An 18529-nucleotide genomic window follows, 5' to 3' on the forward strand; every position below is an offset into this window, starting at 1 on the left:
GCATTAGAAATTATTTTTTTAAATATAAATGTGATTAAAAACCTGAGTTTTTATTTGCAGAATCTTCTAGGTTCTCAGCATTTGAAGTGGCTAAATTTTGGTCTATAGATACAACATCCCTTTTATCTTCATATGCTCTTGCATCTGGATTATGGTAGGCATCTATATTCTGTCTGTGCATCCTATTCAAATCAGCTGAGAGGAAAAATAATCCATTTATTTCAATAAACACATTTCTGTAATTACTCTTAAACAATACGTTTTTAAATAAGAAATCAGCAGGAAAAACAAGAAAAGGCTGGCAATGGCTGGATGATAGTTGTAGCTCTGAAGCAACCTCACTAAAAACTATAAAGAAACTATGAAATTAACTCAAAACTAGGACAGAAGTTAAGGACGCATAAATGGTTGACATTTGATCAAAAGCAATATTAACATAATCACTTTCAATTCAGAAATCACAATCTCTTTAGTATAGAACAAACTTAGTGAAACTCAAGTCAGTAAAATTTGTTCCACACCACCAGCTCTCCTAAAAGCAACTAACAAAAAAGCATGTTTATATGGAGTGTTAAAATGTATCCAGAAATTCTTTATTTATCAACCTTTCCTTAAACCGTGGAACTCAAGTCTCTCCTTACTATGGTCTCCTTGTCAGCTCATGTCAGCATGGGACACTGCAGGAGACTTCTGGGGCTGACTCACAAAAGACGTGAGCTACATTTTCTCTGATCACTGGACTCACTGAAGGGAAAGCCTATCACAATAGCACTGAAGGGGATGCTACAGAGAGATCTGAAGGTAAGAAATTGAAGCCTCCTGAGCTGTACATGGAAGCCATGGGGGTTGGGGGGAGGAACAATCTCGAGCTAAAGGATCATACATAAACAACCAGGAAAAACCACTCAAAAATCACTAAAGAACCACAAAGTGATATGCGTTCTTATTTTAAAACACTACCTTTGGGATGGCTTATTACTTAGCAATATTGACTTGCTGTTTCTATTAAATATCTAATACCTAGCTCAGTTGGCTGAGTGTCTAGAATGTGTAAACTGGGTCAAACCACTAGTCTCAAAAACAGACCTGTACAGAATTCAAGTTTTAAAAGTGAATAAACAGGGGCTGGAGAGATGGCTCAGAGGTTAAGACCACTCACTGGCTGCTCTTCCAAAAGACTCAAGTTCAGTTCCCAGCATCCACATGGCAACTCACAACTGTCAGTAACTCCAGTTCCAAAGGATCTGGTACCATTGCACAAACACTCATGCAGGCAAAACACATCAGTGTTCATAAAAATAAGTATTTGTTAAAGTGCACACGTGCGCGCACACACACACACACACACACACACACATATCCCTCTCTACCTAACTCCTCCCAAAACACTGGGTTAATAACAATAAAAGTAAACTTAATTATTTATCAGGAAGAATATTACACTCAAGGATGTATTCTGAATGTGTTGCAAGTTTAAGATACCATATAGAATAGTCCAAGTAGCATGTGAATATACACAGGAAAACGAAGCTCGGTACATGACAGTTTACATCACCATATTACATTTAGGACATCTTGAACTTAGCAAATGAATAAGACCTTCAAAGACAAATATGAGCAGGACAGAACAGTAAACAGAAAAAGGAGCCAACGAGATATATCTATCGGTTAAAAAGGTGAGTGTCACGAAAGCCTGACAACCTGAGTGTAAGTGCTGGAGCACACCCTTAGAAACACAGATGTAGATGTGTTGGTGGCTCCCGTCTCTAATCCTAGCTCTCCTACAGCAAAGTACAGGGAAATTGCCAGGAAGCCCGGAAGACTGTGGAAGCCAGCTATCCTGGTACCTGCACAGCTACACAGTGAGAGCCACCTCAGAAAGGTAGACAAGAGTGATTCTCTGACTTCTGCATGTGCATCATGACATGTGCATGCTCACATACTCTCTCTTATACACACAAATACTGAAAAAGAAAAAAAGAGAAAAGCCAGCCATTGTGGTGCATTCCTTTTATCCCAGTACTTGGGAGGCAGAGGCAGGTAGACCTCTGTGAGTTTGAGGCCAGCCTGGTCTACATAAGTGAGTCCAGGATAGCCAGGATCATTACACAGAGAAACCCTGTCTCAAAAGACAGACAAATGGATGGACAGATGGAGGGAGGGGGGGGAAGGAGGGAGGGAGAAACAGAAGGAGGGATGGAGGGAAGGAGGGAGAGAAGAAGGGAAAGAGAGGGAGAGAAAAAGGAGGGAGGAAGGGAAAGAGAGGGAGAGGAAGGGAGGGAGGAAGGAGATGGGGAGATGGCTGAGAAGTTAAAAACTTGTACCAGTTTATGAGAATACCAGAGTTTGGATCCCGGTACCCAAATTGGCAGCTCACAAGCACCTCTTCTGACCTCCATGGGAATGGATGAAGAGACACACACACACACACACACACACACACACACCCCTTTTTTGAAAAGCAAAAAGTAGTAATGGGGACAGCAAGTAAAGCCTCATTTTAATACCTAGGACCCAGAGAGTAAAGAGAGATCAACTGCCACAAATTGTCCTCTGATCTGTGCCCACATGCACACCCCTCTGCATCAGGTAGGTGAGGAGGCTGAGGAGGGGAATTAAATATAATCCAAGTATATAATGTACATAATGCACTTGTTAGTAAATGTCACAACCAAACTCATTCGTTATACAAATATGCAAATGAAAAGGAAAGGGGCTGGCAGATGGCTCAGGGACTAAGGCACCTGCCAAGCAAGCAGCCACTGGGAGGCCTTGAACTCACACCTTAGACCACACAAAAGTGCTGGCTGGCAATGGAGACCTGGCTGTAGTTTCAGCTCTCACAAGTTGTAGAAACAAAAGGCTACTGGAGAAAGCTGGCTATCTATTCTAGCCATACTGGTGAGCTCTGGGTTCAACTGCGGGACCTTGCCTCAGTGACAATGTGGACAGTAATTATGGAAAACCTCCAATAACAACTTCTCCTTGACACATAGGTGCATACTGAACACACACACACATGCACCCACAATACATATATGAAAAGGGGTAATTTTTAAAATACCATCTTAATAGCATCAAAACATGAAAAACTTACTTATACAATTGACAAAATATGTACAAAATATGATTTACAAAAGTATAAAATACTGATAAGAGAAATTAACTAAAAGCACTAGTGGATAGGCAGTATGCACTAGTGCATCGGAAAATTGAACACTGTTAAGATGTTGCCCACACCAAAGTTACCTGGGAGGTCAGTACAACTCTAAAGAGATTGCACCATTTTCTGGATAAAACTGACTAATAGTAAAATAAGAAGCTGGATTGCCAAAGCAATCTTCAAAAAGAAAACACACAAAGTTGGAAGGTCAAGGAGGGGTTATGACATATACTCATAATTCCAGCACTTGGGAGGATGGCACAGTAGACTACAACTCAAGATCATCCAGAACTAAAAAAGGAAAGTCAGATCTCAAAAAACTAAAGAAAAAAAAAAATGCTCCAGCATCTAAATTTCAACACTTACTACAGAATTAGTAAAGTATATGATGTAACCATGAAGTCAGACATGTAATGCTAACTGGTATTTAACTGGTATTTCACTGTGGTGCCAATGCAATTCAATGTGGAAAGTGTTCTAAAACAGACTGCTTTTTGGTATAATTCTGAATAATAAAATCCATTATGTCATGCACTTTGGACGGCTGAGTGGTACAGAACATGCATAAAAGCTTACACACACATACATAGATTTAAATAGGCAACTACAAAGACAACTGTAAGACGGCAGGTTAAACACATGGTGGGCCTATAAGAAGGCCACCAGGGAAAGGCAGGTGCTACACAAGCCTTCCCTGAGTCAGATCCCCTATCAGATACTATGATGGAAGGAGAGGACTGACTCCCAAAGTTGTCCACTGACCTCTCAAAGTTGTCTGACCTCTGGCATGACACATTTATATGTCAAGCACAAATATACAACAATAATAAATCAATAAATCCAATATACAAAACAGGCAACTAAAAGTATTATAGCATTTGAAATAGGAAGAAGACAGTAGGGGGAAAAGGCAAAATCTAGATGCTATCAGTATTATAGCACAGTATTGATGTTATTTCTAGCTTTTATACTTGGGCCATGATTGCATAAATATCAACCATGAAGGAAACATACTGAAAGTTACTCTCCCGGTATCTTTTGTGCATTAAAGTTATTTCATAATAGAGACTTTAGAAAAGCTGAGATAGCCATATATTCCATACGATAGCAGCTAACCCTTGCTCTACAGAGTCAAGTGCTGATGAGCATGCAGAGCGATTAGAAAGTCTGTGCTTTTCTAGTGAGAATGAAAGAAGGCAGAGCGTGGAAAACAAACTAACAAAGTCAAAAACACCAACAAACAAGAAAACAAAACACTATATAATCAACTGACCCTATTCCTACACATTTACCCAAGAGACATAAAAGCACACATTCATACAGAGGCCCCACATGGACACCTTGATCAGCGGTTCTCAACCTTCCTAACGCTGCAACCCTCTGACATATTTTCTCATGTTGTGGTGACCCTAACCATACAATTATTTTCAGTGCTACTTCATAACTGTAACTTTGCTACAGTTGTGAACTGTAATGTAAATATCTGTGTTTTCTGATGGTCTTAGACGCCCCAAAGGTTGAAAACCATAGGTTTACAGCAATTGTATTCTTAATGACATTAAACTGGAAATGACTCAAGTGTCTATCAACTGTAAACAGATACACAATGGTGGTACCTCAAGACAGTGTAATGCCACTCAGTAATAGAAAGAAAAGAATCTCACAAGTATTATGCTGAAACCATATTACAAAATTAAAAGGCAACACTGGCACCCAGGAGGCAGATCAAAGGCTTACAGGGGCAAGAGCTGCGAGAGGATGGTCCACAAGGGGACAGAGGAGACACTCCTGTGAGCAGTTCTGGAGTATGTTATAGAAATGATTTAGAATGATTTTAGCAATAGCTGTCACTAAATTTTAAAAGACTAACTTATTAAATGCAAATTTTACCTCAACAGACATACATAAAAACAAATATAAATCTAACTAAGATAAGGACAGTGCATTAAATATGACACTTGCTCAAATGCATATGAAAGGCTGTTTAGCCATACTTCTCCAGGCCTATGAGAGATTGCCAGTCATTTTCAAGTTGTCAAACTTTTAATTTTATGGGTTTTACTTACCCACATATCTCTTTTGGTGTATAGTAGCAATTCTCAACCTGTGGGTCTTGACCACTTTGGGAGTCATATCAGATATCCTGTCTCCCAGGATATTTATATCGTAATATTTATATTATGATTTATAACAGTAGCAAAATTATAATTATGAAGTAGCAATGAAATAATTTTATGGTTTGGTGTCACCACACCATGAGGAACTGTATTAAAGGGTCACAGTGTTATGAAGGTTGAGGACCACTGCTGTATAGCTGTTAAAATTTTAACACATATAGTCTCAAGTAACACCACTATAATCACTTAAATTCTGCAAAGCTCCACCACCAAAACAGATCCATTTCTCATCTTCCCAGACTAAATCCCTGGCCGGGGTCTTCATTCTTTGTTATTTTGAGATGTGATGTAATGGAATTGAGCAAAAGTAACAACTGTCAGAATGGATCTTTTACTTACCAGAACTTTTGACTTTTCCAAATTATGAGCATCAACAATTCATTCCTTTGTACTGCTAAGTAGTGCCCCCCTACACACACACACATACAGAATGAATAAGCTTACCTATTTACCTACACAAACATTTTATAATATCTTGGCTTTTATAACTTTAAATACAGAGTTCTAATGAATAAAGAACACTGAACTTTTTAATGGTACAATTAAAACAGGTGTTTACTTTAAAACATTTTGTTCTGCCTTACTTCATTAATAAGCATTCTCCCCAATGAGAAGTGAAGACTCGCATTTTTTAGTTTTTCTCCATCAAGAACAAAAGTAAACAGAGAAGGGAATCCTGATGCCCTCGAGCAAACAGCAGGATTACAGTTGGCTATAAGCACACAGGGTGGACCATGGTCATCATAGTGTACTTCCCTAAAACATCTCAATGGAGTAAAGCCAGTCATGTTTCCCCATATCTAAGATATAAAGCCCACATACAAAACTTGATACTTTTTAGGTACTGACTGGTTACTTTGAAAATGGTATTTAAAGCTGTTCCACTGTCCTTGATAAAATACTACACTTTCTCTGTCTCATGTGATGACCATGGCATGAAGTAAACAAAGTGAACATTACTACTAAAAAACAGAACTCTCAGAGGCAGTGTCTTCATTTCCTCCCAGACACGAAATTCTAAAGCATTATCTTCCAAATCAAGAATGCACACTTTGCTACAAACTTATCCCAGAATGATATTGCTTAAGACCTCCTGAAAATTTCTGGGAACTGTTCTACCCAATGTAAGTTTTGTTACTTTCAGTTACTACTTTCAGAACTAGTCTGGATGAGCAGCAGCTAACATGAGCTATCCTCTGCAGTCTGAGGACTGTCATCAGAGGACGGGAAGTGTACTACTGTGCAGATGAAAGGTTTTCTAACATGTATTATATTCATAATCAGGCCACCATCTTCTCATGACATCATAAAACAAACCCTTCTTATACAGTCTGACTCCCACCTCTTCCTACTCTCCACTCTTAAAAACTGTTGGTAATAATTCATTTAAAAGCAAGTTTATGGACACATCATACTTATCAGATTTCCTTTGGCATCTCTGAGAGGAGCACCACCTCCGCCCTTCCCCCAAGGGTTGTAAATCTTCATTTCAGCTTCTAATTTAGCTTCATATTCTTCTTTTTCTAAACGTTCTTTCTTCCTTCTTGCTTCTCTTTCCCGAATCTTGACAACATAAGATATGCCTCAAGTAAATATTGACTTACAGGAGACTGAGATAAGACACTAGCAATACTACTACTTAATTTTTCTAGTAAGAAAAATATACATATATTTTTAAGTGCATTTCTTCACTATAAAGTTAAGAGTCACAAATAAGGATGCTGATCTGTAAATGCAGGAGCCTGACCTGTAACTTCAAGGAGAACACCACACCCACATCCAAGGAGACTGACCAGAACCCCTAGTAGAGAAGACTCCCAGTCTGAAGACCAACCTGCCTGTCAGCCTCCTCTCTATCAGTCAGACACTCTCCCATGTAGCCAAGTACTTTGGCCATCCTGGACCAAGATCCCAAGCCTACCACTCAACCCAGTCCACAGCAGCTCAGCAACAAAGACCCCACAGAGCACTGCTCACACCCACTATGACTACAGCCCTGCCACCTAAGAACAACCTGTAGAATCCAGAGAGCTCTCCATATGCAACAAGAATCTCCTAAGCCTACAGGAAGTTTGCTCCAAAGCCCAGAAGCTGCACCTATCCCTTCCTAGAGCAAGAATACTTCTGACATCGCCATTCCCACACAAACCATGTGGCCCAGACTGAAAACAAAGCACCATTCAGCTGGCCCATAATCTAACATGCTAGGGCAACAGCAAAGTTCCAAACACACCCAATAACAGTAAGAATAGATATCCATACCATATACACCATCAACCTTCTAACTCCAGATGCCTGGATCCCATCAGAAAAACACAAACATGAACAACCTAGACAGCATATCTCCTCCAGAAAGTAGCCCTCCATCACAGTCCCTGAAAAAAGCAACTTGGCTGATGAACAAGGCAGTGATTTCAAATCAGCAGTTCTAAGTTGTGTTTGAGGAGCTCCAGGAGGTTACTGAGCAAATGCCAAGATGAAAATTACAGAGCACAAGTAAGCTCTGAATCAAATAGTAAAGTAATGTGAAAATACAATTTAATATAGAGATAGAATCTAAAGAAAAGAAAAACTCATCATGTCCAACAAAGAGACCAGAGCAAAGCCTCACCTACAGACTGATCAAGGGGAAGACTATCAGGTCTCAAACACAAGGTAGAAGAAATAAATACTTCATCTAAAAAATAAACAAAACAACAAAAACAGACCACAAAAAACAGAAACAGAACATACTGAACACTAAAAAGACCAAACATACAAACCATAGGTATAGGAGAATAAACCCTATTCCATACAATCATAGAAGAAAATTTTGCAAATCAAGGGATGAGAGGCATAAAGATTCCTCATGAACAAAGAAAGAAAGAATATTGGAAACTGCAATAGTCCAAGTTGTAAATATTGGCAGGCCTAACAGAATAACATCTGAAACTTCAATGGAAAGTTTGAAATTAAGAAGGCCATGGATAGAAAGTTCTGAAAGACTACAGATGCCAACCCAGACTACTATACTCAGCAAAACTGTCAGTCATTACAGAAGCAAAAAAAAATTTCATGATTTAGAGAATTTATACCCATAACATCAGCTCTACAGAGGATACTAGAAGGAATAGTTCAGTCTGAAGAGATAATTATACACACCCAAGAGAGTTCAGGGAATAAATAATCCCAGTACACCTGAACATAAGAAGCCTAAGAAAACAACACAACAACAAAACAGGTCTTAACAAACATTCATCAAAAATAACCCCCTCAAAAGCTCCCAATAATAAATGTCTCAATTTCCCAACAAAAAGACACAGACTAACAGACTAGATTAGAAAACTGGATTGATTGGTTTGCTTGTTATAAGAAGACTATACCTCACCATCAACCATGGCCACCATTTCTGATAAAGTACAGAAAAATGTATTATTCCAAATAAATGGACAAGAACAAGCAGGTTTAGCTAGTCTAATATCTCACAAAATAATAAATTCCAAACCAAAGAGAGGAGAGAGAGAGAGAGAGAGGGAGAGAGAGAGAGGGAGAGAGAGAGGGGGGGGGGACACACACACAAGCACAGGACATTTCACAATCAATAAAGGAAAAATCCACCAAGAGAATATTACAATTCTAAACACTAAGGTCAAGGGCATCCAAGTTCATAGAAGAAACAGTGCTAGATCTAAAATCACAGATTGAACATGACATACTGATAGTGGGTAACTTCAATATTCCACTCTCTAGACAAAATCAAAATAGAGAAGCTCTGGAGTTAAGACACCATAAATTAAGTGGGTCTAACAGACACTTAGTGTAGAACATTCCACCCAAACACAAAAATGTATTTTCAGCAGCCATGGAACTTTCTCCAAAACTGACCACATATTAGGACACAAACTATGTCTCAACAAATTTAGATAAACTGAAATAACATACAGCATTTTATCTGACCATAAAAGAATAAAGCTGAATATCAGCAACAGAAATGGAAAAGTTACACTTGCATGTAAGTGAAATAATATCCTGCTAAATAAAAATTAGATCAAAGGCAAACTTAAGAAGGAAATTTTTTAAATTTCTAGAATTAATGAAAGTAAAATCCCAGCATACCAAAATCTATAGACAGAATGAAGGCAGTCCTACAAGCTAAGTGACTTACTGATGCACTTGGAGACCTTGGAAAATAATAACAAACAACACCCAAAAGAATAGACAAGAAGACAGAATCTAAGTCAGGCACAAACTTATCAGAAAAAACAACAACAAAAAAGAATCAACGGAATGAAAAGTTGGTTTTTTGTTTTATGGGATTTTTTTGTTTTTGTTTTTGTTTTTTTAAAAATTAACAAGCTCCTCAAACCTTTAGGCCAAACTGAAAGAGGGAAGAGAGGGGAAAGAAGGTTAAGCAGAAAGGAGGGAAGGAGGTCTGAATTTTCAAAATCAGAGATGAATGCAGAAACACTACAAAAGTTGCTAAGGAAATTCAGAGAATCTTAAGTACACAATGTAAAAATATGCATCCCAGCACTCAGTAGGCAGAGGCAGATGGATCTCTAGTGAGCATGGTCAGATGACCAGTCTGGTCTATGAAGTGAGTTCCAGGCTAGTTACAGACAGACAATAAGACCGTATCAAAAAAAAAAAAAAGAAAAGAAAAGAAAACAAAATCAGTATTCCACTAAAATAAAAATTCTTAAAGAAATAAATGAAAAAACATGAAGTAAATTATTAAAACAGGCCTATAGCTACCAACAAAATAGAAGAAATACTAATCTCCTAACTAAAAATGGCCCATAGCCAACAGAATTAGCACAAGATCCTACCAGATTTTCAAAGAACTTACACCATACTGCCCAAATTGTTCCATAAAATGGAAAGGGAAGGAGTATTTCCAAATTTGTTTCACAAAGTCAGTACTATCCTGATACTGAAACCAAAGATGCAACATAAAAAAGAAAACCCACAGATGCTGCGTGGTTTGAAGAATGGCTCCCGTAGGTTCATATATTTGAATTCTCAGTCACCAGAGAGTGAAATTATTTGAGGACTAGGAGGTGAGAAACCTGCAGATCAGGACACAGCAGTCTGTAGCTCTCTCGGCTGCTGTTCCAGCACTGTGAGTGCTGCCATGCTCCCACCACACTCTCTGAAATTGTAAGCAATCCCCCAATCAATGTAATGAGAGTTACATTGGTAATGGGGTCTCTTTATTGCAATAAAACAGTGACTAAGACAGACACAAAACCAAAAAACAAAAAACAAACAAACAAACAAAACTACCTCAATAAAATACTTGAACACCAAATTCAAGAACACACCCAAAAAATTATTCTGGGTCCTCTGCAAAAGTAACAAGTGTTCTTACCCATGAGCCACCTTTCCAGCCCATCCATGGCAATTTTGTTCACTCATTATGTATATAAAATAAAAATTCTATGGCCATATATATGATTCAGCAGTCGAGTGCTGGGCCAGCACTACAGGGGGAAAAAAATTAACTTCTTGAATTGGGAAATCTAACTCTATAGAAACATTTAAATAGTCTCACTCAAAACCAGATTTTGATTTCCAAAATTCAGTCTTTCTTCTGTAGAAACTTCACATTCATAAAAAAAATGGTAGTAATTCTTACTAGACGTTTTCCCATGTAAAAGTGAAAAAAATCTATTTCCCAAGGAGCTGGGGCAGTTAGGAGTAAGTACTCACCCCGCAAAGACTTAAGTGTGACTCCCACAGACAGTAGCTCACAACAGCCTGTAACTCTAGCTCCAAGGGGGTCTGACTCCACACAGTCATAGCACTCATGTGCAAAGACACACACAGCTAAAAATACAGATATTTACAAAAAAAAAATTGCAAGGGGCTAGAAATGTGGCAATCTTGCCTAAAAAGTCCTTAGATCAATCCACTGCGCCACATAAAACAGAGCACCCTGGTGTGCACCTGTATTCCCAGCCTTCAGGAGAGAGAAGCAAGCAAACAGGATGACTAGAATTTCAAGGTAATACTTCCTTCACCACATAGTAAGCTCAAGGGCAGCCTGATCCAGATGGAACCCTACCTCAAGAAACCAAAACAACAAAATCCATAGTTCACAAAGAAATCTAAACAGAATTCCCCAGGAAAGTCCTCAATTTAGATATGGACCCACACCTTGAATCTCTCCTGAAAAAACTATTACAAACTCCTAAGGAAGTTTTCTTTAACCAACATAAAAGTATGAGAGGTGCCAATGTGTTTCTCGTAAGTACTGTACTAAAGTGTCCCCTACTGGATTGTGGCCTCATCAGTGTCCTTATATTTGGACACTACAAATCATGTTTAAACCTTCTGTTCTTTCTCATCCTCTCATTTGTACCCTGTGCATTATGACTAGCACTGTCTGCCAACATCCTTCCTTTCTCCTCAGATAGTTCAGAGCCTCAGCAACTCTTAGCTGAATTGAACTGATCAATAGCTTACTAAATGCTTCTCTAGGGCCAGCACGATGGATCAGAAAGACAAAGAACCTGCAACCAACCCCGTCTACCTGAATACGATCCCCCCAAAAAATATGGTGGAAGGAAACACACATGCACACAGACACACACCAAATAAATAAGCAAGTTCATAGAAAACCCAGGAAAATAAAAAAAATAAAAAATAAAAATCCTTAAATATACCAAGAATGTCTAGAAACTAACGTGCAGCTCAAATATTAACTATATACCTAGCCCTAACTGTCCCAGGCAAGCCTGCTGTTTCCTACAATAATTCCAGCACACCCAGTTCAAAGCTTACCATGCTGCCTCCACTGTTCTCCACTTTAGTCTACAGTTGTGCTGTAAGTCAGTCAGTATCAAATGAATGAATGAATACCTGCTCCTGCAAAGCTTCTTGGTAAGACTGAAGTGACTGTGTAGAAGGTTTTGGCTTATCCTCAAAGACCAGTCCTGAATTCCTGAGTCCATCACTAAGAACTTTCTGTTCATTCTGTCCAACAGTATTCCTAATAGCAAATAAACAATTTGAATCAATTTATTATAAGAACAAGCAAATTCTAGAAGAAAACAAAACAATTCTTTGCCTGGCATATAAAATCATCTTTGAAAACAAAGCCAGCAAGATGGGTCAACAGATATGGCAAACACTGTGCCGTGCCCAAGACTACACAGAACATCTGAGAAGCAGTCCCTGCAAGCGGTTTTCTGTCCTCCACATGCACGCTGTGGCATGCATCCTGGGGCATGTTTGAGCACATGCACAAACATGCACAAAGAAAATAAATACAAGATTTAAAAAAGTAACTATAGGCCAAAATAAACCCTCTCTCCCTTAAGATGCTTTCGCCAGGGTATCTCAGCAATAAGAAAAGTAAGTAAGACAGTACATAAGCATGAGGCCCTGAGTCCGATCGCCAGCACACACACAGAAAGCTAGGCATGTTGGAGTACAACTGGAATACCAGCTGGGAGAGGCCGAGACAGAAAACCTCCTGGGGCTCACTGACCTGCAAGCTTAACCAAACAGGTGAGTGCCAGGGCTCAGTGAGAAATCTTGTCTCAGAAACAAGGCAGGCAGATCCCGAAGAGCAATACCTGAGGTTGACCTCTGCCTTCCATACATGCATGAATGTAATGACATATCACTTCACACTAAAGGCAGCTGGTCAGAAAATAGGAACTTCTGTGGAATATGCAGAGAAACTAGAATCTTTGTGCACTGATAGTGGGAAGCCAAATAGTATACTACTGTGACAGTAATATGGCACTTCTTCCAAAACAGTTCTAAAACAATTACCATGTGACCCAAAAATTGTATTTCTGAGTGTGTGTGTGTGTGTGTGTGTGTGTGTATAATTAGAAAAATACAATGATTCTAGTAGCAGCATGTTTACAACTAAGATGATAAAGGAACTCCAGTGTCTGCCAGTGGCTAACTAAAAAGAAAAAAACTAACCGTGTAGGCACACAATGCACTATTATTCAGCCTTGAAAAATACTAACATAAGTTACAAGGACCATCAGCAGCTAAGGACCCTGTGAAATGAGCCAGTCACAGTGAAACACTGTCTGAGCCTCAGGAAGTACCGGAAGTCAGATCCACAGATAGACAACAGAACAGGGGCTGCCAGGTCATATCACAAGAGAAAATGTAGTTGCCCATTACTGAATTCACAGGATAGAGCTCTGTTTAAAGAATGAAAAGCATTCTGGAGATGGTTATGTAATGTTACAGATGCACTAAATACTACACCAAGTGCTCTTTAAAGCAGTTAGGCTACAAGACCTTATACTGTGCATATCGCAGCACTGGTATTTTAACTAAAGACTTACATAGCTGGCGGTGCTACCTGGTGAGTGACAGGGGCAGAGATATGAGGGGCAGGCTGTCCTCCAATCATTCCTGAACCATCTAAAGGGAAACAGAAAAAAAGATATTTGTTTCAGAATATTTACTTACCATTAGTAACATTTAATCCCTAAAGAAAAATATACTTAAAGCTTTTCCCACGCATCAATACATCGCCCTGTGCTAAAGGTTAGAAAAGAACATAGAGAACATAAAACAATTACCGCTTCGCTCTGAGTCAAAAGGAAATAACTACGAGACACAATTAGCTTTATTTTGGTTTTAAAACTGGGTCTTGTTTTATGACCCAAGGGGATTAAGAAGTTCCCCAATAGCCCAAGAGGGCCTTGAACTCATCATCCTGCCTGCATCCATAACTGCATTTTAAAATGAGTATTGCTACAGTTTGGCCTCCAAAATGTATGCAGGAATTTAATTCATAAAATCTTATGCTAACAAATTTAACAGAGTAGAAATTGAAGCCTCATGAGTGAATCATGAACTTACAGGGGGAGTGAAAAAAACCGATAGTGCGTTCACACCTGCCCTGCATATGTTATTTGGGCAGATTAGGTCTCTAAAATAATCTCTTCAGTTCATAAAATATCTCTTTCGAGTATCATATCAAACTAATAAAACTGGACTTGATACTAGGGATGAATTTACTGTCAATAAATACAAAATACTTGGATTAAATGGAGCTGTACCTTTTTTTCATTTATATTACTGTTGCTTCTATAAAAACAATTATCTTTAATAAACCACCAGAAAAATGTTTATAGAACATATAGGAAACTCACAGTATGCAATAGTAGGATCTAGTGTATTTCTGGCACCGTAAAAATAGTATGCATCATCGTACGGGGTTCGATAGTTAGGAGCTAGAGGGGCAAGCAGCGGGGCTGGAGGTGGGTTCAGAGGCACAGGCACAATCCTGTACCAAAAGAAAAACAAAAACATTATCCTCATACTTTATTACTTTTAATCAAGATAGTTTAATCTTCTGCAAAAAAAGGTATTATTAAAACTGAAAATCAGCCTTGTACTAATTGTTCAAGAAAAATTAGGAATCAAAAAGCAAATAGCAAAAAATTTTACAACTTCAGGAACATTTTGGTAAGATGCAAACAATTTAAAGCAATTGAGTAATATCCAATAGCCATTATGTGCCATATCAAACAAAGGTATGCTCTTCCCTCTCAGTAAATACAGAATGGACAATTACAACAGTGCAGCATCCAGAGGGCAAATGACAAAGAATGCCAGAGGAATACAGAGCAGGGATACTCAGTCTGTAAAGTGACAGGAGAGAAGCTTGAAGATTCCCAAAACTGGAAATGTCATGTGATAAGAGTCAGAGATAGAGAGGACCAAGAGCCCTACCACTTCAGATTACAAATGGTTCTGTGTGGTCAAGACATTGCATAGAGTGAGTATGTTTATGCATGTCAGTATCTGCGCACACATCCAATGGTGCACATGTGTCCATTATGTGTATAGAAACTTGCGCGTGTAGGAGAGGATGTGCACATGAGTATGTACAAATGTACAAGCTAGCAGTTATCCTTGCATGTCAGTTCTGGGGAGCTGTCCACTTTGTTTTTGAGATGGAGTTGCTCACTGGCTGAGAAATCACTAATTACATCGGCTGGCCAGCAAGCCCCAAGGATCCAGTCTCTGCCTCGCAGTACTGAGACTGCAAATGTATCCCACAACACCCAGCGTTTTTACTGACTGAACCATCTCCCCAACCCAAGGGGTTTATTTTTTATATGTAAAACTTACTGCTTTTTCACAGAAAGTTAAACCACAATGTGGTTACTTGAAAATCCATACAGCTCTGATATAAAATTTAATACTTCATAAATTTAAAATGTGTAAAAATTTGTACTTCCACATTTCCTCACTGAGGAGTAATCTATGTTTCTACCAGCACAGAATTATTCAATAATAGAAATGGCAAAGGCAAATAACTTTAGATAAACAAAGAAAAAGGGGACATTCTAGATTTTTTTACTCAAATATTAACATATTCCGTCTGCCTTAAAGAATCTGCAGGCTAAGGTAGCACCAAAGTCTCTTCAGTAGTCAGCAGCTCCACACGTCAGTCAGTGAGTCTAACCTCACCATCGGCAGTGCAGATGCGCCAGCAAAAACAACCTGAGTAAGGGTTATGAAAAGAATCTACTAATATCAGCAACTCCTAAATTGTATCTGTACATAGAAAACTCAATGTTCAGCCCTCTAACTATGTCAAGTCCTACCATCACCTTTTACAAATGAGAAAACTTTTTTGCATAAAGTCCAATGAAGCTGACTATTCCAGCCTCTAACCCACAACAGAAAGCACTGTGGCTCTCTAATTCCAGTCACTCAGCCTTTGGAGTAGGGAGGCCATTAAAGGAAATAAAGGAAGGGCCTGAGAAACACTGTAAGAAAAGCCCTACAGATTGTTAGTAACAAATAAAAGACCAAGTCCTGCTGAAAGGAAAGACATCTCAGAAATGTGTTAAAAGTTTTATAAAAACATCTACAAATATAAAGATATTCCTATAATTAGTATTTAAGTATAGGCCAGAAAATATTCATGTTACAGGGTTTTCTTTATGTATAGATTAGTATGACGTGTTTTCCCTATAGAAATGACATGTTCAATATGAATTCCAGAGTTACAATCCCAAAGGCCCTAGAGTAAGCCCAGAGAGAACTGTTAAAGCAGACAGATATGTACCAGGTTAGAAAATTTTTCTGAATAAACTGAAGAAACAATTCAATGATTGCCAAGTGGAAATAACTGAATAACGCATAACTTTTAAAAGATTTTAAAAATATAACCTAAAAAATACTAATATGTAGTTACTAATTTATTTTAAAAATAGTAAACCTATAAAATGATATAAACATCAAAGATTTCTCCTTTTTCTAATATCAGAGAAAGAGTATCAATAACAATGAAGGAGAAAAACACTACTCAGCAAAGTTACTAATGCTATGGCATCTTTGAAGCATCATCTGCGGCAGCACACCCTTGTACATGTAAAGCACAACGAGGCTTCCCTAATTCCCAAATACAAACATTTAAACAAGCACCTGGGATGCACCAGTTCACCAAGGGTGCTGCCGACTCCACTGTGCAAGTCTTCATTGTGAGAAGGGGCGGAATGAACTGGTGGGACGGGTGGGATAGACGGGGCAGAGAAGGGAGGGGGAGGTGTCTGGAAAGCTACTCTGGGTCTCTCAGGTGGTATCATCTCTTCAAAGTGTCTTGGTGTCAAACTAAACTGCTTTAGTCTATCAGGCTAAAATAAAGAAAAAGACAAAAAAAAAAAAAAAAACCTGTTTGTTACATAGAACCATAAGTTTAACAGTGACAAGGACCTCCAAGGACCCTCTACCCCAGCAGGCACTTAAGACAGTCACAGAACAGCAGAATTTTACAGCTAAAAAAAGACTTTAATGATCCAATTCTTATTTTATAAGCAGGTAATTGAGGCTCCCTAAGAAGCACATAAATCACCTAAAGGCTCATGGTTAGTAATGAATAAACAGCAACTACAGCCAGGCGTGAACTTCCTGTGCAGGTCTCTGGTAGACAGCAGCAGCACCACAGCTCTCCTCAGCTGCTGCTTGGGAGATCGACCTGAGGAAGGTTTTGCAAGCCTCAGTCTCCCTACAACCACCAGGCTCCGCCATGGTGCCAAAGCAGCACAGGCCACATGTGAACAGTGAAGGACACTGTGCCACAATAAGAGCAGAGTCACAACAGGGTAGGCCAGGGGCTGCTTACTAATCTTTACTGAAGAATATCATTTTATGCCATTTTTAAATATTAAGTAATATTTAACTGTTGCCTCTAATAGTTTTATTCAACTTGACACTCTTTAGGTGATTCAATTCCAGAATAAATAGCTCTATCACAGACTATAAAATTTAATAATTTATAAATTTAATAAATTTATTAACCTAGTTTTAAATTTTATAATTATTAGTTATTATAACATATAATTATATTTAATTATATGAATAATATTTATATATTTATATGGATATTTGTATATTTATAATTTATAAAAATAATATGGTTGTATAAATTTGTGATTATTGATTTTAATATAATTACTAAAATTATAATTCATAATTTAATAAATTTATTAAATAATCTTTAACTGTTCCCTCTAATACATATTTATTCAACTTGGCACTCTTTAGGTGATTCAATCCAGAATAAATAAGATCTATAATATACTATAAAATTTAACATGCCAATATATTATACTAAAAGGCTCAAGTTTCCAAAAGCTAATTTTTTACTGCAATGGCTACTTTAAAGGTATTTAATGAGAAACAAAAAAGAATTACCTTTGGACCCTATTTTTTTTCTGCAAGGCAATATTTTCAGGAAGGTTTTTTTTTCTCCATTACTGGGAATCAGGGATTAAATTTAAGGCCTCACCCAAGCTAAGCAGCAGCTTTTCCTCCCACTGAGCTACAGAACTGATCCTTTTAATTTTCTTGTTTTGTTTTATACTTTACTTTGTGAGTCTTATTAATTAAGTTGCCCAGACTCACTATAAACTTACTATAGCCCACAGAGGCTTCAAACTTGCCTCAGCTTCTCAAGTAGCTATAAAAAGACTATGATCAGTCCTGGTCCAGGACTGCTTTCTATGGTTAAAATGTGTATTATATGAATAGTCAGAAACACAAAACGGACACACTGGAGCAGTATAAAACACTAGGGCCTCTGGTGACTGAATCAGGACTTTGCACATCTTAAGAACATTCAACCACTGAGTACACCATCATCCCAGCACTAAATTTTAAAGCAGATAACCCATGGAACACATACTTAAGTAAATCAGTAAGTTTTAGG

The 18529-nt window shown here is 38.2% G+C and overlaps 1 protein-coding gene across 10 annotated transcripts in view; it reads right to left on the reverse strand.

Moving 5' to 3' along the window:
• The window catches only part of Cspp1 (centrosome and spindle pole associated protein 1), a 97244-nt gene that overhangs the window by 24684 nt on the left and 54031 nt on the right, over positions 1-18529 (reverse strand). For 8 of the 10 annotated variants that reach the window (XM_028769704.1, XM_028769736.1, XM_028769712.1 and 5 more), the window contains 6 exons: positions 16747-16955; positions 14457-14590; positions 13641-13719; positions 12184-12313; positions 6756-6903; positions 43-195 (listed from right to left, as the gene is read on the reverse strand). In XM_028769704.1, the coding sequence (XP_028625537.1) occupies positions 43-195; positions 6756-6903; positions 12184-12313; positions 13641-13719; positions 14457-14590; positions 16747-16955 (853 nt within the window). The remainder of the gene's footprint in view (positions 1-42; positions 196-6755; positions 6904-12183; positions 12314-13640; positions 13720-14456; positions 14591-16746; positions 16956-18529) is intronic. The other 2 variants (XM_028769746.1, XM_028769728.1) reach the window with 1 other exon arrangement.

The sequence above is a fragment of the Grammomys surdaster genome, unplaced genomic scaffold (assembly GCF_004785775.1).
Source record: "Grammomys surdaster isolate TR1022 unplaced genomic scaffold, NIH_TR_1.0 64, whole genome shotgun sequence".
NCBI classification, from domain to species: Eukaryota; Metazoa; Chordata; class Mammalia; order Rodentia; family Muridae; genus Grammomys; species Grammomys surdaster.